Here is a 26780-nt window from a genome sequence, read left to right as displayed (position 1 = left end):
CCCCGCCACCAACACACACACACCAATTACGGCTGTCACTGACAGTACATTAATGATTTCAAACAAATCCGTAGGCATTTACACATTCTAAACCACATTTGTATTATTAGAGACCATTATATACAAGCCAACTGAAAGACCCTTGAGTCTACCAGTGGACTCTGGACCACTCTTGAGGGAAATTAGGCCTGAGTGGCTTATATGTGGAAAGCTGACGCCAGAATCTCTATTGCCAGGGAGTGGTGGGCTTCTAGTCTTGGAGACATATTCAGATGAGGCTTGTTCTCCATTTCTATCTGTGGCTTCTTTCTTCTCTATTTCCTCCAGCATTAATAGGAGCCAGGAGATTAGGAATGAAACCTCCCTGTATGTTCATAGTCCCTCCCACATTTCAGGAGTCTTCTTCCTAGCAATTTGGGAGAATTCTGGAGGCTGCACTGAGCCCAGGTCCGTGGCTCTCGGACATGAGCAGACTCATGGCCTGACAACTGACTGCCTGTGTTCTCCCCTCTCTCACAGCACCCTGGAGGGGTACTACGTGGACGACGCCCTGCAGGGCCAGGGGGTTTACACTTATGAGGACGGGGGTGTTCTCCAGGGCTCGTATGTGGACGGAGAGCTGAATGGTCCTGCTCAGGAATACGACACAGATGGGAGACTGATCTTCAAGGGACAATATAAAGATAACATTCGGCATGGAGTGTGCTGGATATATTTCCCAGTAAGCCTTGCGACTGGTCATTTGGTTGGAAAGTAGCATGTTATAAGACAATGCTTTGACTCTTCACAATGAAGAGTAAAATGTATTTTCTATGTCAGAAAACGAAGCTGTGAATGTCGAGTCACAGTAGCTGAAGCCAACAGTTTATGAGCTATGTCCTTTCATTGACTTAGATTGCCAGTCCTTCCACCATGAATTCCTTTTCATTTGGTTTGGAAAAGGATGATAAATCATGACTAAAACAAACTGAGACCAATTGGTTGTATTGTATACCACTAATGAAGACAAAAATACAGAACTTTTAAACAATATTCCCTTGATATACTTTGGAAAGAGATGGTGGACTATTTCATCGTTGCATTTAATTTTATTCTGTTTCTTGTATGAAAGAACTAATCCATCAATTCCCCATCTTTTTGGACTTACTACACTGTAGTTACTTGATTTTATAATCTTACTACTTAATAAGGTGCTTGGTGGTTATATTGCTTAAATTAAGGTGATTAAAATTAACTGGCTTTTGAGTATTTGATAACATTTTACGACGTGTCTGGAGTTTACTAGAGCAAAAAGATGTGGCAAAAACCATAGTTGGAATTAATGCTGTAATTTTTGTTTGCATTTCAAATATCCCATCTGTTGTTAGTGATTTTCCAGAAAATGTTTCAGAAAATCGACCTTGGAAAATATTTTGTCTAATATTTTATTTTGTCTAGAGCTTCAGTCAAAATACATTTTTTTCTTACACTGAACCCTATCTTCCTATGATTAAAAAGTATTAATGAAAACAAAGTACCTATTACATGTATAACGAGAAAAGTAGCCCCAACCAGACCTATTTATACATTATTATTCTTAAAAAATGTTATCCTCTGGGAACAGGGCATAATCAAAGAACGTTGTAAAACACTTTTAAAATAATTACTAAAGCATTTGCACATCCTCTCAGTAGGATCTGCAATAGATCAGAAGTCCTTTCAGTTACTGCCTAGAAGGAACAGGAAGAAGGAAGTGGTAGAGGCACTTATCAGTTTAGAAAGACCAGGGCTTTCCTTGCTTCATGAGTACGCAGGATGAACGGCTTGCCCCTGATAGGACAGTGATTCTTGAAGTCAGGAGAAGTGGAACTCTGCATGAGGATGGGCATAAGAAAGAGACAAAATATGGTTTAGCAGATTCTCCCACTACCTGTCATTTTCCTTGTGACTATGATCAATTAAGTGCCTAGAGATCAAAGATGCACTGGCTGAATGGGTCCACCTTCCTCAGTGGAGTTGCAATTTGCAACCTAAATGTGTAGCTACATTTCAGCCTTTAGCCTTATGAGCTTATTTTTTTAAAATATTTATTTTGTTCAGTTACAGTTGACATTCAATATTATTTTATACTAGTTTCAGGTGTACAGCATAGTGGTTAGACCTTTATGTAGTTTATGCAGTGATTCCCCGATTAATTATCATCTTATTAAACACCACAAGAAGACTCTGCCTTGGGAAGAAAGTGTGGGGAAGTGATAAACTGTCAAATTAGCGTGGTTGAGAACCCTAGCCTTCTCTGTGGTGTCTCTCGGCAGTGGAGGGGGCTAATCCCACCCCTCTGCTCTCTGGATTCAGAATCAACGAAGAAACAGGCATAGGTGTCAGGGATAACAGTGTCGGTTTTATTATGGCAGTGTTGGGTTGGAGATGTAATACGGGCTTCTGCCTTCCCCTCTCAACATCCAGACCAGCTGCAGACACAGCAGCTAGAAAGCTGCAGGTTTCTCCCGGGGAAGTAGGGCCTACCTGGGGGAGCTTCCCTAAGGGGAGGACAGGAGTGGAGAGGTAAACAGGTGTGCCTGTGGGCACTGCCAGTTCCCAGGCCCCGGGAGATGTGGCAGCACACGTGGGAGTGGCAAGCTTTATCCTGTTTTAACCCCAACCCGATAGCGAAATAGGTGTCAGTGGGTATCAGACCCTGACTTCTCATTAACCAACTGAATGAGTCCTCCTCTCAAGAGAAGGAGCCACTGGGCAGAGGAGAGAGAGCAGCAGCTTCTCCCCCAACCCTCCCTGACACAGCAGACAAGGAGGTTTTTGTGACATGGGGTCAAAGCCGGAACAAGGGGAGGGAAAAACTAACGATTCTCCCTGCAGTATTTATAAGTTCCCTCTACGGACAGTTTCTTTTTTTTTTTTTTCTTCAAAATTTACCTTGGAACCATGATGTCAAGTTTTTAATTAAAAATGCATAACCGCTTTTGGAAATAAAAGAAGAATCTCTGCTTTATTATTCTAGACAAATAAATTCACTTGCCCCCAAAACCAGAAGTTTAAAGCATTTAAGGGGGAAAAAAAAAGTAAGACCCTAGAAAGATAGAATAAACGTCGTTGATGGCGTATATTGGTTTGGGCAGGTAAGAAGCACAAATGCCCTATAACACCCGTCAGCTAAATAGTCACTGAAGCCAGAAGGCAAGTCTTGCAGAAAGCGTCAGGCCCATTTATGCTGGGTTATTAAGAATGAACTCGGGGAGGAGAAAGCAATAATACATCCCTAATGCACTTTCTGTCCGTGAAAAACGCTTCCAAGTGTTTTTCTTTCTATGAAGTGCTGTGGTTCGTTTTTTTTTAGTTTATAACCTTTTTTCTCCAAAGAGCAATTAGACTTCGGGGAACTGCAGTAATCATGTACCCGATGTTATTCATTTCTGCCGGCTCTCAGTAAGCGGCGTTTGGGATCACTGAGAAATCATCCTACATCACTGACTCTGAGTAGCTGCTCCTAGATCCTCTGAGTTGGGGAAATAACCAAGCTTTTAGAAGATGTACTGGCATTATGATTGTTACATCAAACCCGCAGAGGCCTTAGAATTTCAAAGTTATACCGTAAGGACTCTGGGGGAAAAAAAGGAGACAGCTCTTACAGTCTAGATTAGATTATGTTGTGATTCTGTATTAGATTATTTTTTGGTATTCCAGGTCACTTCAAAAAGCATTTATGGATCTGGAGCTTTTGAGATCTTGCTCCTTGCTATATATCATCAGTTTGGCTCGAATAAACGTATAAAAATTAAAAAATATGTATTTATGGATTACCTTCTGTGTCCCTAGCGCTTACCAGGATACAGAAGTCTATGACAGCCTCTGCCCTAAAGCATGTAATGACCCTTAGGACCGAAGTAAAGGGCAGTTAGACAGGAAGCACAGCTGGCTTCTCTGCTGGAAAGAGGCAGGAGGGAGCAGTAAGCAAAGAAGCCTGGGAAGAAAGAAGTGATGGGGAAGGGAGTGGAATTCAGTGGATCTTTTTTTCACTTTTTCTTCTAACTCCCCAAAAAGTGATGGTACAGGATTCTCAGAAAGGCAGTGTCCAGAAGACCTATTGTTTATGTCCTAGAAAATGCAGATAACTCTCTTCACTCGTGTACACTAAATTAATTCTTAAGCACATTTGAACTAAAGATTTTCCCAACAGATGGGCAATCCAAAATACAACATCGAGAAGTGAAATCATATGAATAGTGGATAAGACTGTCTTGCTACAGAGCCTCATCACATCTGATATTGGCCCAAAGTAACACTTAGTTACATTTCCTTTAAATGTTTGTAAGTAATATTACAAGTATGACATATTTGTTTCTTAGATCACACACCAAGACAGAGTATCAGTAACATGTCCAGGATTATAAATTATGACTCAATCTCTGACTCTAAATCAGGCTTCTATGCCATTCTGCTTATAACGTCTGGAAGTTTATTCATATGGGGCTGGATGGGGAGGTAGGCGTCATATTTTTCTCACTCATTTAAAAGTTCTGAGTTCTTCAACTATTACGATCCATATTAGTGCTATTAACAATGGGAGTACGCAAGAGAAATTTCTTGAAACGCATGTCATGGAGATAAACACTATATATAATATTCTCTGGGTTTTGGTTTCTCCCACTAGGATGGAGGCAGCCTTGTAGGAGAAGTAAATGAAGATGGGGAGATGACTGGAGAGAAGATAGCTTATGTGTACCCTGATGAGAGGACTGCACTTTACGGAAAATTCATTGATGGAGAGATGATAGAAGGAAAACTGGCTACCCTGATGTCCACTGAAGAAGGAAGGCCCCACTTTGAACTGATGCCCGGAAGTAAGTTGCATCTGCTTCAGGTGGGCTGCTCTAACTCCAAAGCAGGTGGTTAGGGCTCATTTGAGAGAAGTTAATGTGTTTGTCTAGTCCACTTTAATCAGCTCTGCTACATAAAACACACCTCAACACCTCAATAGTTTACAACAGCAAACACAACTCTGCTGACCAGCTGGTCTGGGCTGGGCTTGGCTGGACCAGAGTAGACCTGAAGCTTCTAGCCAGGTTTCAGTCTGCTCTATATGTCCTAATTCCAGGGTCCGGTCTGAAGGGCCAGTGGCAACCTCTATCAAGATCTTCTCAGGTGGGTCGCAGGAGGCCAGAACACGAGCAGACACCTATGATGCCTCTTAAGCCTCAACATGGAACTGATACAATGTCACTTTTACCCACGTTTCATTGGTCAAAGAAAGTCACATGACCAAGCCAAACATCAGTGGGACAGTGAAATATATACACCAAGCACTTTCACAGCAGATGCTGAAAAGTCACTTGACAGGGGCATAGCTATATAATTCAAATATAGGGAAGGAGTAAAGAAATGACAGCAGTAATTTAATCAATTTCAAACATGATATTTCAGGAAAAAACTGAACTACAGTTTAATGATATTAAAGAATCAAATTAGGCAGCTCTCTGAGTTGGTACAAATTGTAAAGCTGATTCAGCTTGAGCTTTGATTGGGAGAGATAATGCATGTTGGCATCGCTGCCCTCTTCAGAGCCTGGCATCTGCCTGGAGCACATACTCGATACATGAGTGAGCCCACTGGAATCCATATTAGGAAAAAAACCTATTTCCTTTTAGAAGTACAGCATGGCACACAAAACATTTTTTCTGATTATAAAATTATTTATTGTAGAAAACCTGGAAAATATGCAAGGAAAATAAATCAAGACTTTTTTGAGTATTTTGAGTGGCATCGCATAGGAAAGCTGTTTGAGTTGGTCTGATTCCTTGAAAACAATATATGCATGTATTTCCAATCCACGTTAAGTTACAAGGAGAGAAACGTAAAAAAGATAATAAATGTAGGCATTAATGGGCCTAAATAATCTTTAGCTATTTGTGATCCGAAGGGAGGTTGTCCAAAAACAAAACATCTGGAACTTTACATTTAGGTCCAACTTGGGTTTGTCTTAAATGTCCTTTTTTTTTTTTTAAGTTAAAAATTGAGGCTGTCTAAATGCAATGTGGGGTTCTGGGTTGGATCTTGGAAGAGAAAAAGGACATTAGTGGAAAAACTGGTGAAATCTGAATAAAACCTGGAGTTTAGTTGTAGTAATGTAGCTATGCTGGTTTCTTAATTTTGACAAACATGCCATGTAACATAAGAAGTTAACATTAGGAGAAACAGTGAGGGGTGTTGAAACTCTCTGTACTACCTTTGCAACTTTTCCGTAAATTTAAAATCATTCCAAAATCAAAAGGTTTTTTAAAAGTGAAATGGTAATCATTGAAGTTCAGACTCTAATATCTATGTTCTTCATGTATGTTCCAAAAGGAGACGGTGTTATAATGTTTAGAAATGAGGAGACTCAGGCCAGGGGAGGATCCCAATGGGTGACGCAAATTTTAAAACTTCAGAAGTGGCAGCAATTTTAGTGGCAAGATCCTTGAACTTAAGAGTCACCTAATTTGTGAAGAGGTTAAAGGGGGTCAAATACATGGTGATGGAAGAAGACTAGACTTTGGGTGGTGAGCACACAATGGAATGTACAGATGTTATATTATAAAGTTGTACACCTGAAACTTAAATGTTATTAACCAATGTTACCCCAATAAATTTAATTTAAAATTTAAAAAAGTAAATAAATAATGACAATGGGTGAAAAAGTGTCACTTAATTTGAGTCTCAGCTCCAACATTTACTGTACTATATTTTTGGGCAAGTTATTTTTATTTATCCTTTCAGAATTGTTTCTTCATTATAAAATACAGATCTTGGCACCTACCATAAAACACCATAATGAAAGTTCTTGTTATTACATTCTCCTTGGGATCAGTAAAAAAAACAGACTTTGGGAAGTCAGAGTGATCATTCTTAGGGGAATGATGGTTTTGCTTAGAACTCCTGGTTGCAAATAATGAACATCCTCTTCAAACTACCTTAAGACAAACAAAACAGGGCAGGGGAGTAGGGTAGAGAGTTCATTGTCAACATTCTGGCAGGTCTCAACTATTTTAAGGACTGTTGAACAATTTGGGTTTCAGAAGGGTCAAGAACCATGGCTGTTTGGGGTGACTCAAAAGAAGCGATGCACAAATCTTTAGTGTGCTGCCACTTTTGTTTCTCTCCCCAACTGTCTCTTCCAGTTATATTTATTGACATGCTGACCAGCCAATAGAACAGGTTTTACAGGGTCATGTGGCCATCTGGCCCAATGGCGGGGAGGAGGAGGAAAACAGAATGCAAATACCTCTCCTGAAACACTCCTGACCTCTACCCCCACACCCCTCTTTCTCTCTGTGCTTTTGTAACCACAAACTGCTTTCAGGTCTTTACTTTCTTCTTGCTGATTTCTTTGTCATGCCTCTGACTGGAATTGTTTCTCTCCTCATCTCCACATAGGAATTCCGTCCCTGGCTAACTCCTATTCCAGCTTTAAGGCCTGGCTCACCTCTTAGAATTAATGTTGGTCAATGAATGAATTCTAGTCAAAGATCCTAGTATAAACTGTAGAGAAAAGGAGGAAAAAGTAAAGAATATCTTCTGTTTGCCTGGAGCATCAGGAGTAGAGGAAGGGTAACCAAGCCTTGGGAAAGGTGGCATCAACTCCTTGAAAGCAGGAAAAGATGTCTGTGACTCCTATTTGTATTTGCACAGCCCCCAGCACAGTGCTTTACACGTGCTCGGCACTTAGTACATTTGTGATGAGTGTTAGTTAGTCCAAGGAAAGGTGATGGAAGTTCATAGGAGACTTTCTGCACAATAAAACGTGTATTCCACAGAAAAGTTTGTTTAAAAAGTATGGTGTGTCTGATATATCTCCTTGGGCAAGGGAAGCAAAGAAAAAAAAATTGATGGAACTACGTCAAACTAAAAAGTTTTAGCACAACAAAGAAAACCATCAACAAAACAAAAAGACAACCTACTGAATGGGAGAATATATTCGACAATGATACATCTGATAAGGGGTTAATGCCCAAAATTTATAAAGAACTCCTACAACTCAGTGCCAAAAAGACAAACAATCCAATTAAAAAGTGGGCAGAGGCCCCGAATAGACATTTCTCCAAAGAGGACATATAGATGGCCAATAGACATATGAAAAGATGGTCAATGTCACTAATCACCAGAGAAATGCAAATAAAAAACCACAATGAGATATCACCTCACACCTGCCAGGATGAGTGTCATAAAAAAATCAACAAAAAACAAGTACTGGCGAGGAGGTGGAGAAAAGGGAACCCTCGTGCACTGTTGGTGGGATTGCAAATTGGTGCAGCCACTATGGAAAACAGTAGGGAGGTTCCTCAAAAAATTAATAATAGAACGACCTTATGATTCAGCAATTCCACTCCTGGTAATTTATCTAAAGAAATCAAAAATACTAACTTGAAAAGATATATAAACCCCCATGCTCATTGTAGCCTTATTTACAATAGCTAAGATATAGAAGCAACCTAAGTGCTCATCAATAGACAATTGGATAAAGAAGATATGGTACATATGGAATATTACCTTGGTCATTAAAAAAGAATGAAATCTTACAATTCTTGAAATATGGATGGACCTAGAAGGTATTATGCTAAGTGAATAAGACAGAGAAAGACAAATACCATATGATCTCACTTATATGTGGACTCTAACGAACAAAATAAACAAATAAAACAGAAGCAGACTGATAGATACAGAGAAAAAAACTGATGGTTGCCAGATGGGAGTGAAGTTGAGGGCCTGTGTGAAAAAGGTGAAGGGATTAAGAAGTATAAATTGGTAGTCACGAAATAGTCATGAGATGTAAAGTAAAGCACGGAGAATATAGTCAGTAATATTGTAATAACTATGTATAGAGCCAGGTGAGTACCAATCAGGGGGATTACTTCTTAAATTATATAAATGTTTAACCATATGCTGTACACCTGAAACTAATATAAAATAATATTGAATGTCAACTGCAATTGAAAAATAAATTTAAAAAGTAATAAAAATAATTTTAAAAGCCGATCCTGTAAAAAAAAAAGGGGTTGTTCTTTTGTTTTTCTTCCTTTTTTTGAACTAACTTCCTTTAATGGAATGTGAGCTAGTCCATTGCCAGAGTGCTCAGATGCATGCCGCTGCCTTTCCCTGCCCTGCTTTTACTGCAGGAGGGTCTGCCCCCTACAGGCTGCATTTCCCAGGCTCCTGTGCCTCTGGCTTCTGTCTGGGTTTGGCCACAGGGAGGCACTGTCCAGGGACATGAGAGAGAGGGGAGCAGGGAGAAGCCCTGTTTGTGTCCAGCAGTATCTGCAGCAGTGGCCTGTCTGCTGACTTCATCTCAGACCAGGAATGTCCCCATACTTTCAGCTTCGCCAGGCTACCCCAGCTCTAGAGCTCCAGGAACCCCAGCTCTGCCTTTGTCCTCCTGGCTTAGGGTTACGGCTTCCTGCTTTTGCCAGTTTCTGGACTCCTCACTGCCCCGCCTGGCTTCTCAGCTCTTTCGTCCTCTCTGTAACCAATTTCCTGATTTCAGCTCTCTCTAAAATACTCAAATGGTCTGTTTCCTAGTTAGACACTGACTGGCTTGTTTTCTAACTTTTAGTTTGAAACATTAATTTGGGTTTTGATTGTATAAAAAAAGCAAGAGGAGTTGGTAACCACTGAGAACCTCTAAGGAATTGCTTGATGGAATTATTTGTGATGCCTTAGTGCCTAAAATAATTTGCTTTGCAGAAGCAAGCCCTCCAGTTCCAAAACTTGTTTCTTTACTCGTTAGCCTTTGGAGCATCATATGTCTTCATTGTGCTCTGGGACGATCCTCTGAGGCTAATCCTTTGCAGAGAACCAATGTTAATTTAAGACGGCTGTTAATTCTAGGACTGTAGTCTCTGGAATAAATTACTAATTGGCTTTTGAACCACTTTAATAGAAATAGGATGACTTTGTAAATGCTTCATCAAGAGCAGTTCTGGTCTTAATTCTGGTGAAGCCAAATGTTTATTTTTAGTGAAAGAGACAAATGCCAGGGCTGGGTGGTTAGATTCTACAGACTGTGTCTAGTATGAAGAAAACCACAAGAAGATTTTAAAACCATTATCCAATCTGATCTGACCAGAGAGATCTCAAAATTTCATGACAAAGCATTTTCTTGATTAAAAAATTTTAATTACGCAAGCATCTTTTAAACAGTTTGAATCAAGAAAATTCAAATGCAAAAATAGGATTTTAAGGGCTACTTCTGATGGCTATTCATTAAGACCTGAAAATAAAATTCAAGAGCAAATCTAAAAACTGTCCATTTATACTGAAGAATTTCATTCTAGTTGGTATAACTTGAATCAACACTTTTTGTTATTTAATTTTTCCTGCTCCCACAGAGACCAGGAAGAGAAATGTTTTAAATGTTTTTCCCTAACTCTGTACGCAGGCTGAGATTTTTGTTTGCTTTTTAGGTTCGGTGTATCACTTCGACAAGTCAACTTCATCTTGCATTTCTACCAGTGCTCTTCTTCCAGACCCGTATGAAGCAGACAGGTAATGTTTTTCCTTGTGGTTTTCATGGCACTGTTTGTGTGAGGTTAAATAACCCTGGTGGTGGGAACTTATGGTCCTCTGTGGCTCTCTGCTCAGGCCGAGTTCCTTACCAGAAAAACATGTTCATATGTTTTGAGGAAGAAAGATTCTCTATGAGAATAAAAACAGTCCCTAGAAGAGAGTTTCTCCACCGAGAAAGCACAGAACAGCCTGTGTGTTCATCCTAGAATGAAATCTCTACATAAACAGCCAGCTGTGCCCCGCCCAGGGTCCCCTTTCTCTATGCTCTGGTGCCACCATTTGTGCTGTAGCCACATGCTGGCTTCTAGGGGAGCATTTCACACTCTCCAAAGCTCTAACCTGGGCAGGGAGCAGAATGCCTTCTTTCCTACTCAGCCCAGGGAGTCTGGAACGCAAGACAATTGATTCACTAAAGGAGAACAGGAGTGAAACGAAGAAAATATGAAAAGCATAGCAACATTCCAGCTTATGAATTGCAAGTGTCTGATTGTATAAGCTGACTCCCCGAGTGTCAAAGTCTTGTTCCAATTCCTGTCTCCTCTAAACTCAGCTCCTGATTCTTCCTATGGCTTCTCTGGTGCTTTCCTGGGGTTCTTATTCCCTAGCAACTGGCCTACTGATGAGTAAGAGACCGTCTGCCAATAGTTTCCTCTTGGCCTCACTCTTTGTAAGCCTGGCTTACGAAGCATGGCTTCCATTCACTTTCTGCCCTGCTCCCATCCAAGAAATAGGCCTCTTCCCTGGTTCAACTGACATGGTTGACCCCACCGTGTCACAATGAGAGGATAGCCTCTTCCTTGACAGGAGGCTATGACCCATTTATAAAGGGATGGGTTTGGTCTCTTGTGAGCCCTGAAACACAACAGTATCATCACTGTACGTATGTCTTTTTTGTTACTGTCACTGTGATGATGATGTATAACGATATCCTCAAAACTATCAGTGGTTTATAATGCAAACCTTTTAGTTTACACTCATGGCTCTGTAGGTTGGCTGAGGCTCAGCCACTTTTGACTGGGCTCAGCTCAGCTCAGCTGGACTAGGCTGGGCTCCAGGCTTCAAGGTGGGTTCAGGTCTGTTTCACATGTCTCATTCCAAAATTCAGGCTAAAGGAGCAACAGCCCCCTGGGCCATCTTCTCCTTGAGGAGATGAATGAAAACCCTGGAGGTGGCTGGCAGAGCCTTGCCATGCTTCTTAACGCCTGAGACCTGGCATGCAGTCACTCTGCCCACATTCTAATAGCAAAGCAGATCATACAACCAAGCTCAAAGTCAGTCAGTCAGGGATGTATGTATCCTCTGCTAGCGCTGAAGAAACCACAAGGCCACATGGCAAAGTGGCAGGATGTATAGTTCTATCACAGGGAGGGAGTAAAGAGTTGAAAGCAATAATTCAGTCTTCCACTCCATAGCATAAGCATAAGATCCATGTAACAAAAATTACAGATGACCAGTTCCACTAGAGTCATCACATCACAGTGCCAAGAGGAAATTTTTGATGGAGGATGTGCTCCCTTGTTAAATCCACTTCAATAATCACGAGTGCTGTTTTCTTGTAAAACAAGTCGTGGGCAAACTTTGTCTGTACAGGGCCACATAGTAAAAATTTGAGGCTTTGTGGGTCTCTATTGCAACTACTCAGTTCTGCCTTTGCGATATGAAAGCAGTCATAGACAATACTAAACAAATAGGTTTGGCGGTGTTCCTATAAAACTTTATTTACAAAAATGGGCAGTAGCCAGATATGCCCCCTGGGCCCGAGTCAGCTGACCTGTTATACACGCCTTTGTTAGGAAGTGCTTCTTGGATGCATTTTATTAACTATTTGTCACTCTTTCACATAAAAGATTCATCTTGGGGCTTAATTAAAACAATTTTTCCCTCCTATTTGGCACTGACAAACCTGGGTATCACTTTAACTAGCTTTGGAAAATGTTTTCTTTGTGTAGGAAGACAGTGAAAATTGACATTAACTAAAAACATAAAATTTTTAAAACCTTGTATCAAGCACCGAGTTGCTTTATGAGTGTACCATAATCACCCTCTTATTAGAGAACAAATTTTGAACATCACTCTTAAGAGACATAAGTACCTGTTCTTCAGTTTCTAGTGCCAAAATATTTCACTTTTCTTTCTTCCTTCCTCCTTCCCTCTCTCCCTTCTTCCTCATTGGATTATTATGAAATGACATTTTGGATTTAACAGCCATAATGTTATTTTGCTGGTTGGTGTAAGAAGTCACATATCAAACTTAAAGAATCATTATTTGACTCTTTTTGCTATTTAGGGTTTATGTTGCTGAATCTCTCATTTCCAGTGCCGGAGAAGGACTATTTTCAAAGGTAGCAGTGGGACCTAATACTGTTATGTCTTTTTATAATGGAGTCCGAATTACACACCAAGAGGTAAGTGGGGTAGAAGTGAAAAACCAACTTCATTTATTAAAGGGCTTTGTTTCAAACACCCTTAATTTTCTCATTAGTCCCTTTATTTTAATATTCCTTAGAAATGTAAAAAGACAAACAGGTTATTTTGTAAAATTGATTGGATATTGTCTTATAGCAGTCTTCAGACTGCTAGAGCAAAAATACCGTGGACTGGGTAGCTTATGAACAGCAAAAATTTATTTCTCAGCGTTCTAGAGGCTCAGCAGTTCAAGATCAAGGTGTCAGTGGACTCCCTGTCTGCTGAAAGCCCCCTTCGTTTCCTGGTTCATAGACAGCCCTCTTTCTCCGTAACCTCACACAGCAGGAGGGCTGAGGGAGCTCTCTGGGCCTCTTTTATAAACCCACTAATCCCATTCATGAGGGCTCTGCCCTCATGACCTAATTACCTCCCAAAGGCCCCACCTCCGAATACCATCACATCGGGGTTAGGTTTCACCATGTGAATCTTGGGGGGAAACAAACATTCAGTTTATAGCCAATATTTTCCTCCTTATTTTGAGCCTTAAAATGCTTTTTTAAAAAGTCCCACAACTGTTTTATAGAAAGTGGGATGGTGCTGTCAATGAGACAGTAATTGCTTTGTACTGGACTATACACCTAGTGTCTGAAAAATTGAGATCCAGTTGGACTTAGACAACAACTAATTTCTGACCTGGGGCAGGACGCATCATAAGAAGACCCCCTGTTTGTGCAAAAGCTATACAATTGCCTACATCTAGTCAGGAAGGGTTCTAGTGCCAAAAAATAATTTAAAATAAAAAGTTAAACAGTCAAATCACTTCTTGCCTTTAAGACACAATCTTTGTTGTATTTCCTAGATTTCATATTTTGTTTTTGTTGTCGTTTCTTCCCTTCACAATTAACTCCCTTAAGTATCTGCTTAAGGGCAGAAAGTTCAATGCTTCTAGCATAGCTTATGCTCGCCATCCTGCTCTGACTTGTATTGAGTAGATGAGATTTAAACTTATCATTCATACCCCACATTCACGTCCTCACTTTTCACTTACTGCCATGGAGTGATAAGGGGGGAAATGCCGTGAAATAATTAAGTTATTGCACATTCAAAGCAGTCACACAAAGATGGCGACACATTCAAACCGAGCTGTGGCCTGGCATACAGTGTCCCCTTGTGATGACCAGATCTCTGGATTAGCAATCCTGGAAGCCCCAGAAATTCAGCATATGAAAGGGGGCTCAGGATATTGATATACAATTTATTTATTCCAATATTTTCCCAATAAGGAAATGGAAGCCCAGAGAGGGTAAGCAATTTGCCCAAGGCCAAATACAGTAACTCGCAGAGTCTGAGCAGGGTTTTACGTAGAATCTGGCTCTGTGTAAATGAATGAGGCTTCCTCGTCCTTATAAAATTTAGATTCTGTTGAGGGGATAAGAATACGCAACTAATGGCAACATAAGGTAGATGGCGCCAAGTGCTACACACATATCAGTATCATGAGACAGGTCTGGAATATTAAGATCCATAAGATTTTTTTCACTCTCATCACTGCTCTATTCCTAGACCTACAACAGTGCCTGGCACACAGTAGGCACTCAGTAAGTATCTCTTGAATGAATATCACATACACATAACAGCTTAAATATAATTTAGAGATGGGAAAGATGGTATACCTCTGAAAGTCAACAGTTTTGTGTGAAAACGTGACCGTCTTGGCTCCAAAAGTCTGCTCTGCTGGCTTCAGCAGCCCCTGGGGTGTGGTTTGGAGTGGAGCTGTGGTTTGGAGGAGGGAAGCCTGTTGCTTGCACTGCAGATAGTGAGTCCTGTTTAGATAAGAAAGCGACCCGGTAATCGGTGACTGTGCTGGTCACAGTGATTGCCCACCTGTAACAAAAATGTGGGCCTTTCCTGGAGGGCAGTTTAGCATTCCTTATATTTCTGGTTCTTTTGTTTTTCTTTTGCCTCCTTTTCCTTACTGTAGGGGTTCCAGGGATTTGGGGACTGATCAAAGAAAACGCTATGACCCCGAGAGGCAGTAGCACACAGCAAGCTTGGGGTAGGGCTTGGACAGGGTGCACGAGTGGGGATGTCCGCCCAGTATGAGACTGGTCAGAGGTTTATGGCATCATCCACAAGGGAGGCGGGCAGGGAACTCCCAGAAAGAGAGGGATCAGAGAGGGGACTTCCATGTCGGTGACATGGAGCCTGATGAGGAGTTTATGGGCCTGAGAGCTCCAAGGAACAGCAGCTGGTCCTGGTTTGTCTTAGCTATTGCTGGAAGCTGGGGAGTGACGTGTCCCCTTGAAAGCAGCCCCTAAATGGCTGAAACTGCTTTGTTTGGGCTATTCAAAAAACAACCGGATGTGTAAAAATTTGCATTTGGTGCTGGTGGACTTTTGAGGTCACAGTTCTCAGCCTGCAGCAAAGAAATAAACAACCTCGGGATGTCTGGTTATATTTTTGGGTGTCTTTGTAAGGCATTTTTAATCCTTTTTTTTATATAAGGAAAAAAAATCAATAAATAATAAGTTGAGCTCCCCACTGATGGCCACATGTCTTTTGCACCATCAACAGTGGAGAGATGTCTTAGGCTCTTTACATGTTTGTGGCACTCAAACCGTGAAGTTCAAGGACAAATGAGTTAAATATATCTGATGTCCTTTGAGCTTTTGAGAGAAAGGTCCCCTCTAATGCTCACATTTCTTTCTTTCTTTCTTTTTTTTTTTTGCAGGTTGACAGCAGAGACTGGGCCCTTAATGGTAACACCCTCTCCCTTGATGAAGAAACGGTTATTGATGTGCCTGAGCCCTACAACCACGTGTCCAAGTACTGTGCCTCCTTGGGACACAAGGCGAATCACTCCTTCACTCCAAACTGTACCTACGACATGTAAGTGTGACACTTAGCTGCTAGGCAGATCTGGGCCTCGGGACCCTGAGGTGGAGGGGGGTTTGTGAAAGGTGCTATCCTGCCCCAGATGAGGCTGCTCCCTTAGAATCTCCAACGGTCCCCTGCCAGGGGTCTCACTGTTATGACTTGAAACTCAGAATCTAAACAGCCTCACTCTTTGGCCTTGGCAGGCTAAGAAATGGGAAAGTGCTTTCAAGAGTAGAAATGCTATGGAAATACCATACTTAGTGATTACTGTTTTATTATGGCCTTTTCTGTCCTTCAGTTGTCTCAGTCTGGAAAATTAAGATCAGTGGTATTTGAAATAGTAAACATTGAAATTACTCTGCGTAGTGGAGTTGAGGGAACCCTTTTATGAGGTGAAAGGAAGGAGGAAAATAAAATCCTAAGCACAGGGCACGCAGCCTCGGTGTCGGAAAAGACCAGTAAAATCAGAAAGTCCCTATTATTTGACAATAAAGACGACTGAAGTACTGACACTTGCTACAACATGGATGAGCCTTGAAAACATAAGCCAAGTGCAAGAAGCCAACCACAAAAGACCATTTATATGACTCGTCCACTATAGCCACATTCATAGAGACAGAATGTAGATCACTGGTTGCCCGGAGTTGGGGGGAGTGGGGAGAAATGGGGGTGAATGGCTCATGAGTATGGGGCTTCTTTTGAGGATGATGAAAGTTTCCAAAATTAGATAGTGGTGAACGGTTGCACCACTGAAAAATTACTGAATTGTTCACTTTAAATGGGTGAATTTTATGATATGTGAATTATATCTCAGCAAAGCTGTTATTTTTTAAAAAATCAAATAACCCTACCTCCCTCTCGTGGTTTGTGGCGCCGGTTCCAACTGTTCATTGAACCTCTTTTTGGAAACCTCCATTGATGGGGAGCTTACTCTCATTCACGAAGGCGGCTATCTGGACAAACTGAAATAAATATTATGAAATTAGCTTTTGGGCTCTGATGATTAGAGAGTTCTTTTTATTGAGCCCAAATGGGTTTTCCTGTCCCTCCCAGCTCTAATTATCTCCCTTCCTCGTGCTCTATGTCAAGCTCTCTTCCACCTACTAGGCCTCCAAATGGTTTAGTAGTTTTCATGTGCCCGCTGAATGTTCTCTTCCCAAAGTCAGCATCTCTGACTAAAGGATGCAGTTGGGATTTTTTGTCCTGTCATCACTGCTGTCCTTAGCTCATCCTGAGAATGCCAGCTCTTCCTGGGACCCAGGGAGCTGAGTGCAGCCTTGCCTGCTCAGCTGTAGCTTGCAGTGCCTCCGTCCTCTAGCTTGTTAACATAAGCAGGATCAGATCATGTGCACGTAATCTGAAGGACTATTGCCAGGATTTGACGGCCCCTTTTTGCATCCCTGAGATAGCTTAAAAATTGTTCTGGCAGTGACTTGCTCTCCTTGGCAGGCAGTAACAAGTACTGAAGCGACAACTTCTGTTTAAAGGGCGGGTAGAAATGGCAAAGGACGTGTGTCATGTGAAATGAAACTGACACTGTTATTAACGCCAAGGCTTTCATGGCCAATGTGAATTAGGCCAGCGCATGGTTCCAAGCTGCACCCAGCTGAACAACAGCCCTTTAACGCAGGGGTAACGGATGATAATGCATGCTACTTAGACTGCTGTTTCAAAACGAATCAGCTCTGTCATGTCACTGTAAGGACATGATTTTTCTCACCGAAAAGAAGAGAGCACAGGACACAAGAGAAGGAGCCATTTGTGTAAAATCAAATCCCCGTATTCTTCAGGGTTATTTCTTATAGTCCAATGTGACCAATTAGTTATTTGGGGCAATGGGAAGACCACATGAAGGATAATCAAATATAAAATTAAGAGACCAATTCAGGGCATTTATTTGTTTCTAAAAGCATTGGTATTGTTATGCACACTCAACACACCCCAAACAACACCTCGGTAAGCTGTTTTAACTGCAGTCTGGTACAAACTGCCAAATGGACAAGCAGACAAGAACAGCTTTTCTGGTTGTAAATATAGTAGCATGTCGACAAGGTAACGTTTGCTGCGCACTTACTCTAGGCCAGTGTGGTGCTTCTCCCGCGTTCTCACTCAGTCCTCCCAGGAGCTCCGTGGGGCAACTCCTGTCACTATCCCAGGTCAAAGACAGGAATCGCTGGTCTTTTAAACAGGCTAACTGTTGTTCTAAACTGCTGTGTCTTATCGCCCACTGCCTTGAAGAGCCTATACCTGAAACTGAGTTCTTTCAGTCTGTCCATTTTCTACTCTCTGAAAGTCATGATAATGAGCAGAAAAATGAAAATACAAAAGGATTATAAGAGAATCCTCAGGCCTCTCATGGGAATTTTTTCAGTGTACCAGTAGATTAACTAGAGCTCCATTTCAGGAGTATTTTTTTTTTAATCAACTGTTTTAATTTAGAGACAAAGAGTTGTGATTTTAATAAGGAATTCCTGAATCCCTGATCCAGGGATCGCCTCTGTGATGGAGCACAACCTGTGAATTCCATGCATGAGCACGCACTCACACACGTGCATGCTCTCTCTCACACACAACTGCGTTCTCTCACCATAGTAATTAATATTGAGTTCTCACTTTGTGCCAGGCACTGTGTGAGGTGCTTTATATATGACTGTATTTTGTCACAACAACTCTTGTCAGATAAGGGTGACTAGGGTTATGATTTTGCAGATGAGGAAACTGAGATTCAGACATAGATGCCAGGGTGAGCCTTCCAAGCTTTCCAAGAGGCGGCAATGATCACGTGTGGAATCAGGACTCACATTAAAGTCTTTTTTTAAAAAAACTTGATTGGGTAACTGTGTTTTTCCAGGACCCATCAGCTCCACGTAATTGTTTCAATCTAGGTGTGGAGAGCTCAACTCAGTGGCCTATGTGGGGATCAAACCAGCAACCTTGGTGTTATGAGCACTGTGCTCTAACCAACTGAGCTAACTGGCCGCCCCTAAAGTCTTCTGACCCAAACTCAAGTATGCTTTCGGGGAATCATGACCCCGGAGTAGGGTGGACATAGAGACCCGCTTGAAGTGAGGATGACGTTGTTCCTTTTAACCCCACATAAAAGATGTTCCTAAGCCCCAGACATACTCCTTTCCCACCCCTGTTAGAGGGAACCAGCCAAGGACTTGACTCTTGCCCCGTGGACCAATATACTTTGGGCCTGGAATCTTCTCCTTTGGTGTCTCATGCCTTTTGTTAAAAACGTGACAATAAATGAATGAGACTGATTTGACCAGATGCATATAAAAATAAAGCACATTTCCTTCTGGCCACGCCTTACACCCGTTTTGGGTTTCAGCAGCTGTTAGGGTAGCTGAGTCCATTACTTATTTATTTCGTGTCCTCCTGAAGGGAGCTGCGCAGGTGAGCCGGGTTAGGGGCCTTTGGCAGAGGAATATACATAGTGACAGCCCTGCCTCTGCTTCTGAGAGGACTCCTTACAGGGTAAGAGGCTGCCCCCTTCACGGGATGCTTCACAGGGAAATATTAAAGAAGCAGGTTGGCAGAGGGGCCTAGACTTCCCTCTTGAAGAGAAACCTGCACCTACGTTTTCGCTAAAAGGGAATATTTCCTCTATCTGTACAGGACGGAATACAGAGATGTGTGCTTTTGGAAATCCGCAGGGCTCTTGCTTACAACTCCAAAAGTGCCCTGGTAGAGCCTCCCCTGCCCCACCCCCACCCCCTCAGGTGCAGCCAGGTAATCCGAGGCTACACTGACGGGCTGCCCTGGGTCCCATTTCTCATTACGGACAGATTTTTGACGTTGACTGTCACGTCCAGCGTGGCAAGGGCAAATAGGTTTCTCTTAAGGGGCAACGCAGATTGAATAAGAGCAAGAGACAAAAGTAAGATTAAGAGCGAGACCAAGGGACTCAGCCAGAGAAGACTGAGTGAGCCCCGAATCGGGTCAGCGCATGGCTTTTATTGAGTAGTTTGTAAAGAAGTGAAACTGCTGTCAATCAATTTGCAACCGTGTGACTTATGTGTGCCTTAAGACCTTTTCCATTAACATTCCCATTGTGTTCCAGCATATCCTATGCCTTCACACTTCCTCCACATAGCCCCAAGACACTTTGTTACTGTGTCCTCCCAGAGGAGATAACTATTAGCATTCCAATAGGTCCCAGTCATGAGCCACTCCCCGAGAGAGCTTTTTACAGATATGTTCCATCCGGCCTCAGTTTTCTGAGACACTCTCTCGACTAATGGGTCAGAGGCTAATGCAGGGGGGGTGGTAACGGAATCGGCTATAATGCAACAGTTGACCATGATTGTTGGTTTATAAATACAGAGTGCCAAATATGTTCAAAAAGGAAGATAAGAGCAGTGCTTTTTAAACTTTAATGTACCTGTGAATCATCAGGGGGTGTCTTAAAGATGCCAATCTGGCAGGCCTCCTGTTAGCCCTCGTTGAGGACCTATCCATGGTGTCAGTACGTGGGTGATTCCTGCCTCAACCCCTCCCCCCACCCCTTTGCTCCTCACCTGCCCGGGAATGACTATGCATGTCTTGATGTCTAGGTTTGTGCACCCCCGTTTTGGGTCCATCAAATGCATCCGCACACTCCAAGCTGTGGAAGCCAATGAGGAGCTCACCGTGGCTTACGGCTATGACCACAGCCCCCCAGGGAAGAGTGGGCCTGAGGCCCCCGAGTGGTACCAGGTGGAGCTGAAGGCCTTCCAGGCCACCCAGCAGAAGTGAGGACCGTGGCTCTGGGCTTCAGAGACCTGGAGTCGAAACTTGGATCTATGCACTTCGTTTATCCGACAACGGGACAACCAGGGACTCGTGCTGTGACATCACATCCTCTCAGCTCTGCGTTCACAACAACTTTCTCGCATACTAACTAGGTTTGACTGTATTACTCATACCAGATTTAAAATTAGCTATATAGCCTTGCAACAACGTCCTACTGAGAGGGATTGTCGAGCACTTAACATAAGACAGCGTGATGTTCTTGGGTGGTTCAAGTCTAAATCTGTACCACATTCAGAGATGCCAAATGATTAGACTGAAAAAGGGAAAGGGGGTTTTTCAGTCATTTTTAGTCCGTGGTTTTTCCATGATGTTTTTTCCTGTGGTCAATGCAAAGTGTGTTGTCATCACACTTGCAGATGTGCCATGTGGAGGAGAGAATTACTACATTTTGATTCTCTAAATGTAGTATAATTTGCCTTTTAACCTTTGATCTGTATCTTGCAATAGAATGGCTTTGTTCTTTTTCCTAGCAAACAGAACCCCACTCTTTGAGTCACTTCACCCCTCAGTCCTGTTCTCTGTCTTAGAGACCTTTTACAAGAGAAAACTTCCCAATGGATTTTGCGTCAGTGCCAGTGTGTAGGTCTCTCTGGCTCTTTCTATATCATTGCTTCATTATTATGTCCTGATATAAATATCTGGCTCATAGGGCCAGGGTATTATTATAGAATTATTATTCTCGCATGTAAACAAAGATATCTTTGCTTTAAGATGTGAGAAGAAAGAGTTTACTTTGTTTGCATTAAATTATGGAAGAGTTGTAATATATACTTTAAGAAGGAAGAGAGAGAACTTAGTATTTCTAGGCAGTAACTGTGGCAATTTTGCAATATCTTCAATAGTGCTAGTAATTTTTTTCTCCTTGCATACACATTAAATGTACATAACACACAGCAGTCTGGCTTGTGGCACAGTGCATTGAATTCAAAAGTCAAATAGCAAACTTGAATTCTAACACAGAATTCACAAGTTGGTTTTTTTTAAATCGCTACTATTAAGAGAGACATACTGATCACTAGGTACAAATCAAACCTTAACGCTAAAACTCTTCATCATTGTAATTTCAAAGCACTTATCTGCTTCAGAGCATTGTGAATTAAGAATAACACCTGTATAGTTTAAAAGCAATGATTATCAGTAGCATTTCAGCCATTTTGCAACCCATATGTAATCACACCTGCTAAAATAAGGAGAAACCCTGTTTTTAGTTTAGCTGATTAGGTATGTAACATAACTGGGATTGCTCTGAATGAATTCTGGAGTTTGGGGTTTTTGTAAGCGCCCTCACCAATTGCCGTAGCTATGTCTCCTTTCAATGCCTGAATGAGGCAGCTGGGAAGTCTGGAGCGCAGCAGTTGCTTCAGCTTTCAAGTGTCAATGCCAGCACCTGTCGCCTGAGCCAGTTTGGTCTTGAAAGCTACAGCTTTCCAAGCTGTAGCCCATGGTGAGCTCTGGCTGAGTAGAGAAGGCTTACGGGGAGTGAGAAAAGAGTAAAGAAACAGGCAGAAGGAAGTTTGATATTTCTTGTCAGTTACACATTGCTCTTCAGAAGAATTTAACAGAAGTACTTGATCCAGGGCTGCTCATGACTTTCAGCTCAGGCAGCCCCTGGGCCCAGAATACAGCCCTCAAGGCAGTGACAAAAGCAGCCCTTCTCTTTTTCGCAAAGCTGGGCTAGAGGAGCTAGGTGGCAGTGGTTTCCGGCAGACAAGCTGATGGTTCACACATGAGAAGTTGTCAGGGCTGCCAGAAAGATCTCCCACAAAGGGAAGTGAAGAGATTTTTTAGGTTAAAAGGCACCCAGGATAGGATCGCTTCTATTCTGTAGAAAGAGACGGGTCTGTAAACTGTGACAGATGGGGCAGTCTTGGTATTCTGATAGGTGCTTTAATTCAAATGGGTCCCAAAGTGAGTGACAGTTGTTAGCAAGAGAAAGATGGCTTTCACTAACCCCAGTCAGTTGGGTTGTGGAGTCAGGTCAGAGAGAGAGGATGGCACGGGTCCCACCTACGATGCAGCTACAAATATTTCATTTCTGAGGGTGATATTGCTCTGGCTGGGGCTGCAGTGGGGTATAATTTCTGTCCTGATGGGCTACTCTAATTACCCATTCGAATAGAACTTTTCCTTCTTTTTTTAAATTTTTTGATAAAAGGGATTGAAGAGTTGTAAGGAGTGATTAACCAACTAGTCCATATTTCAGATTAGATATTGAATAACACTCTGAGTTTAAAACACACCAGTGTGTCTGTGACCTTCAGACAAATCAAGGAGAACAAGACACCCAAGCAGAGCCTTTCTCTGTCTTTCTCCCTCCTCTCTTCCTTCTCCTGCTCTCCTCCCTTTCTCTCTTGCCTGCGAGCATGCCTGCGTATCTGTGGGTAACAAGACCCCCAGCTGATCGCGCCTGCTCTGTTCCTCTCTCCTCCGTGTTCTGAGCGCCTGTCTTGCTAGTCTCTCTGGCTGTGTGCCCTTTAGACACTCGCTGTCTTTCCCTCTCCGTTTGCTGTGTCTCTGTTTAGCTCTGCTGCTCTTGATCTCCCCTTGCCATGCACAGACACACAGACACACTCCCCAATGTAAGGCTTTGTCCACAGGGTAGCATGGGGGGGGGGGTGGCTTGAGATTCACTGTGTTCTGTAGGTAGGAAAAGAAAGTCCAGGGGGTTGTGTTCCCTAAGGAAGTAACTGGGGAGGAAATAAGGGCGTGTTCCTTGTCTGAGCCAACGTCTGAGGGCGAAATTTTTTTCGGGATGTATTTTTCTGCTGAATCTTTACATCTGCTGGAGAAGGAAATAATGTCAGGAAGCAGCCGAAGCTGGCAGTGTCATCAACATCATAACCACAACAGAAATGTGGAAGATTCCATGTGGTGGGGGAGAAAAGACGTAATTTTTGCTAGCCCCAAAACCAGCTGGCGCCTGTGAGTGTGCAGGACGCCATGATCTCAAGGAGATTCACTCAGAGCCGTCTCAGCCCAACCCCTGCATGACTAGATCTTTCCTTAGCAGCGTTTCTATGATGGACTATTATCTTGTGTTAGAGTTAGGAATAGGAACTAATCTGTAGAAGTACGTCCCCAAATGGACATTTGAATGGACTAACCAAAACAACTGTGAGGACTGAATTTCTGACGCAAAGGAACGAGGACATTAAAAAAGCAACAGGTTAGGAAGACTTGAGTTTTGTAGGACCTATTCGTCTTGTAACCTGCTTCATCCATGGTCTCCCTGAGAAACTAAGAAGGAAATTTGTTTTTCAAGACCTCTTTGAACCTGTCTGGGGCTTGGTTAAACTTATTTGCCCTCTGGGGGTTCTTCGCGCTTGAAAACCTATTTCCTTATCACCAACAACCTAAAAAGGCCAATGTGGAGGCCAAGTATAACCAATTACAACATTTAATGTAACTATTAAAAATGCAGTAACTGTGAACAGTGAATTCAAGGGTTGTCTTCTCAGTGAGACAGTGTGTGGCACTTTAGCGACTTTCCTTTAATATAAAATTTTAAATCACTCACTGCAAAATGCATTTAAGATCTTCCAAGAAGGTATAGTTTTCTGTTTTGCTTTGTTTTAAAACAGTTGCCTCAAGTTTCTGTCTTAAGAGTAGTGATTTAGAATCCAGACGTCTTTTGTTTTAGAAAAAAACGAGCAAAACTATGTTGCAAGACTGATCTTTGTAGTGTTTATTTGCCACAGATCAAAGGTTCACAATATATTAAATTTACATCTACTTGAGGTACCTTGACAGATTGTTTTTTCTTTGATCTTTCCCTTCAGGAATTGGACCTTTGGTGTCACTTTATTTTAAAAATACTAAATTTTAAATAGTTTTGTTTTGCCAAATGTGTGCATACATATTCAAAGCAATGGAACGATTTCAAGCCATACAACCCCCAGGGTGGAAACCCTTTTCACAAATTTTAATGTGTTTGTATGTAAATAGATGTTTGTATGAAATATTTTCATGGTAGAGTGACTATATTTAAATGAAGTTGAATTACTCCAGTGCTATTTAAACAAATTACAAAATTTTTGGTGAGAATTAACTGAGTCTAATGAGATATAATGCAGATCAATATTGATTTTTAAAAATCAAAAGCCTACAGATAACTCTGACCCAAGGCAACTTCCCTGCGTTGTTGCATCTGACGTGGAGAGAGCTTGTAGGCTTCCCCAGTGCCTCAGCCGCTTCCTGGTGTAAGTTAGGTGCTCATGGAGGTGTGTCCACCTTTTAGTGACATCGCTCTGGGCCCTCGAGGGCCTGCGAGTGTATTCGAGGCATTAGAGACACTGGTGCATTTATCCAGAGCACAATTTCTTTGCAGGGCAGCAGAATCAGAAGCCAGATATGGCCGTGTGACCCTCAGAACTGGGTTTTCTGGCCGCCATCAACCGCCACCTTACTGCCTAGTCACACATGTCAGGGAGGCTGCCCTCAGTGGAGTTGGGGTTCAGACCCCGGGGTGGGACTTCACGGTTTGCCAGCAGTCCCTGTGTCCTGACCTCCACCTCAACAGAGAGGAAGGAGGAGGGTGCAGCTGGCAAAGGGCCTATTTGTCAGCACAGTACATCCTGTCTCAGCTCTGGGAGACTATGCACGTAAGCACCAAACTTCCAACCAGAGAGAGACGCCCTCGGATAACGCCAATCCTTGCTTCCTCTGCCTGTGACTTTAATACCAAGACCAATCACATCCCTAGAACATGCCTCCCAACTCTCCTGACTCTTATGTTTACTAGAACGCTCCTTTATAACAAAATTCCACTTGAGCGGGGGTTTTCTTTTTTCCACTTTGGTCCTGGATATAATGAAATGATAAATTTTCTGACAAATTTTCACTGTGTATACTAGCAATATGTACACACATGCCAATGTATCTTACTTAACACATCAACTTGGTTCCTTTTTGGGTTACTATAATTAATCTCGATTCATGTAGTGGGAAATACAGGGACTACATAATGTCTGCTTATCATGGAAGAAATTAGGTTCATGGTTCTGAACTCCCTACTTCAAAAGTTTTCCTCCTGGGTTTTCTATGTTCTCTATTTATCCTGAAATGCATTTATGAGGTTGTGAGGTATGTTTAAGGCATGGAAGTCGGGTTCGCTTTCAGCATTTATTGCAACCAAAAGTTAACCCATCACAATTAACGAACATCTTTGATTGGTCTTTTGTGGAATTTGAAAAAAAATCTATGAGCCTTATTCAATATCTATGATTCTATGATTTTTTTAAATTATGGGAAATTAATGAAAGATGTTTACATGAATAATGTTTGCCCTTACTGTGTTATGAATGAGTTTTTTGTAGTGTGTCTGGGTGCATGTGCAAGAGAGTAGGAAAACTGTTTCTGAAACAAAACTTGACAAATATTTGTAATGAAAAGTAAATTTAAAGATTGCTATAATTGCGCTATAGAAACAATGCAAGTATTAAACAAAATATACAATCATCTGTCATTGTCTTCCTTTGGTCATCAAGGGCAAAAAGGCAGAACTTTTTTGTTATGATGCGCCTACCTGTATATTTAAATTACTAAGCAAACGTTACATTTTAAGTTGTTTAAAAATATCCTTAGCCATTTTCCATTTTCAAAACATTGTAGTAAGACCTGAGGGGTATAGAAAGATTAGGAGCTTGCATAACTCCAGAAAAATGAGCAAGATATCCAAGAGTATCTGATTGATGACACAAATGTTAAGGGCACTGAAGTAAATGAGAGGATGAGGGAAAATATCTGGAGGATGGGAATGCAAAACAAAAAGACGGGCCCTCATTGGTCTCTCTCCTCTGCACCCCATGGGAATTGACAGGCCCAATCAGGCTACAGGCTACACAGTCTCGATTGTTTAATGACTGAAACATCTAGCTCACTTTGCCCTCCGATGACAAGCTTTGGGGGACCAGCAAGTATATCTTCCTGGATGCATACAAAGCATTCTCCAAATATTTGAGGTGAGAATGATTGAACTAGAGTAGCTGTTTTTTTTTTTTAATCATGTTCTCAGTTTGCTCACTTATTTGACATGTATTTCTTAAGCTTTACCATCTAGCAGTCGCTATTGTAGGCCATTAACACATCAGTAAAAACAAAAACAAAGTCCCTGCCTTATGGCTCTCACATTTTCTCAAGTATACTGGTGGTGAATCAGCCAGGAA

At 41.9% G+C, this 26780-nt stretch overlaps 1 protein-coding gene across 2 annotated transcripts in view; it reads left to right on the top strand.

Moving 5' to 3' along the window:
• SETD7 (SET domain containing 7, histone lysine methyltransferase) overlaps positions 1–26073 on the top strand; it is a 48966-nt gene extending 22893 nt beyond the window's left edge. For both annotated transcript variants that reach the window (XM_019664071.1, XM_019664070.1), the window contains 6 exons: positions 520–721; positions 4649–4838; positions 10431–10512; positions 12821–12938; positions 15671–15828; positions 20379–26073. In XM_019664071.1, the coding sequence (XP_019519616.1) occupies positions 520–721; positions 4649–4838; positions 10431–10512; positions 12821–12938; positions 15671–15828; positions 20379–20559 (931 nt within the window). In that variant the 3' untranslated portion in view covers positions 20560–26073. The remainder of the gene's footprint in view (positions 1–519; positions 722–4648; positions 4839–10430; positions 10513–12820; positions 12939–15670; positions 15829–20378) is intronic.
• The last annotated feature ends 707 nt before the right edge of the window (positions 26074–26780 follow it).

Source organism: Hipposideros armiger, unplaced genomic scaffold (assembly GCF_001890085.2).
Source record: "Hipposideros armiger isolate ML-2016 unplaced genomic scaffold, ASM189008v1 scaffold_415, whole genome shotgun sequence".
In the NCBI taxonomy this organism is placed as follows: domain Eukaryota; kingdom Metazoa; phylum Chordata; class Mammalia; order Chiroptera; family Hipposideridae; genus Hipposideros; species Hipposideros armiger.
The sequence above is the reverse complement of the archived record's forward strand: the minus strand, read 5'-3'. Positions and strand labels throughout refer to the sequence as shown.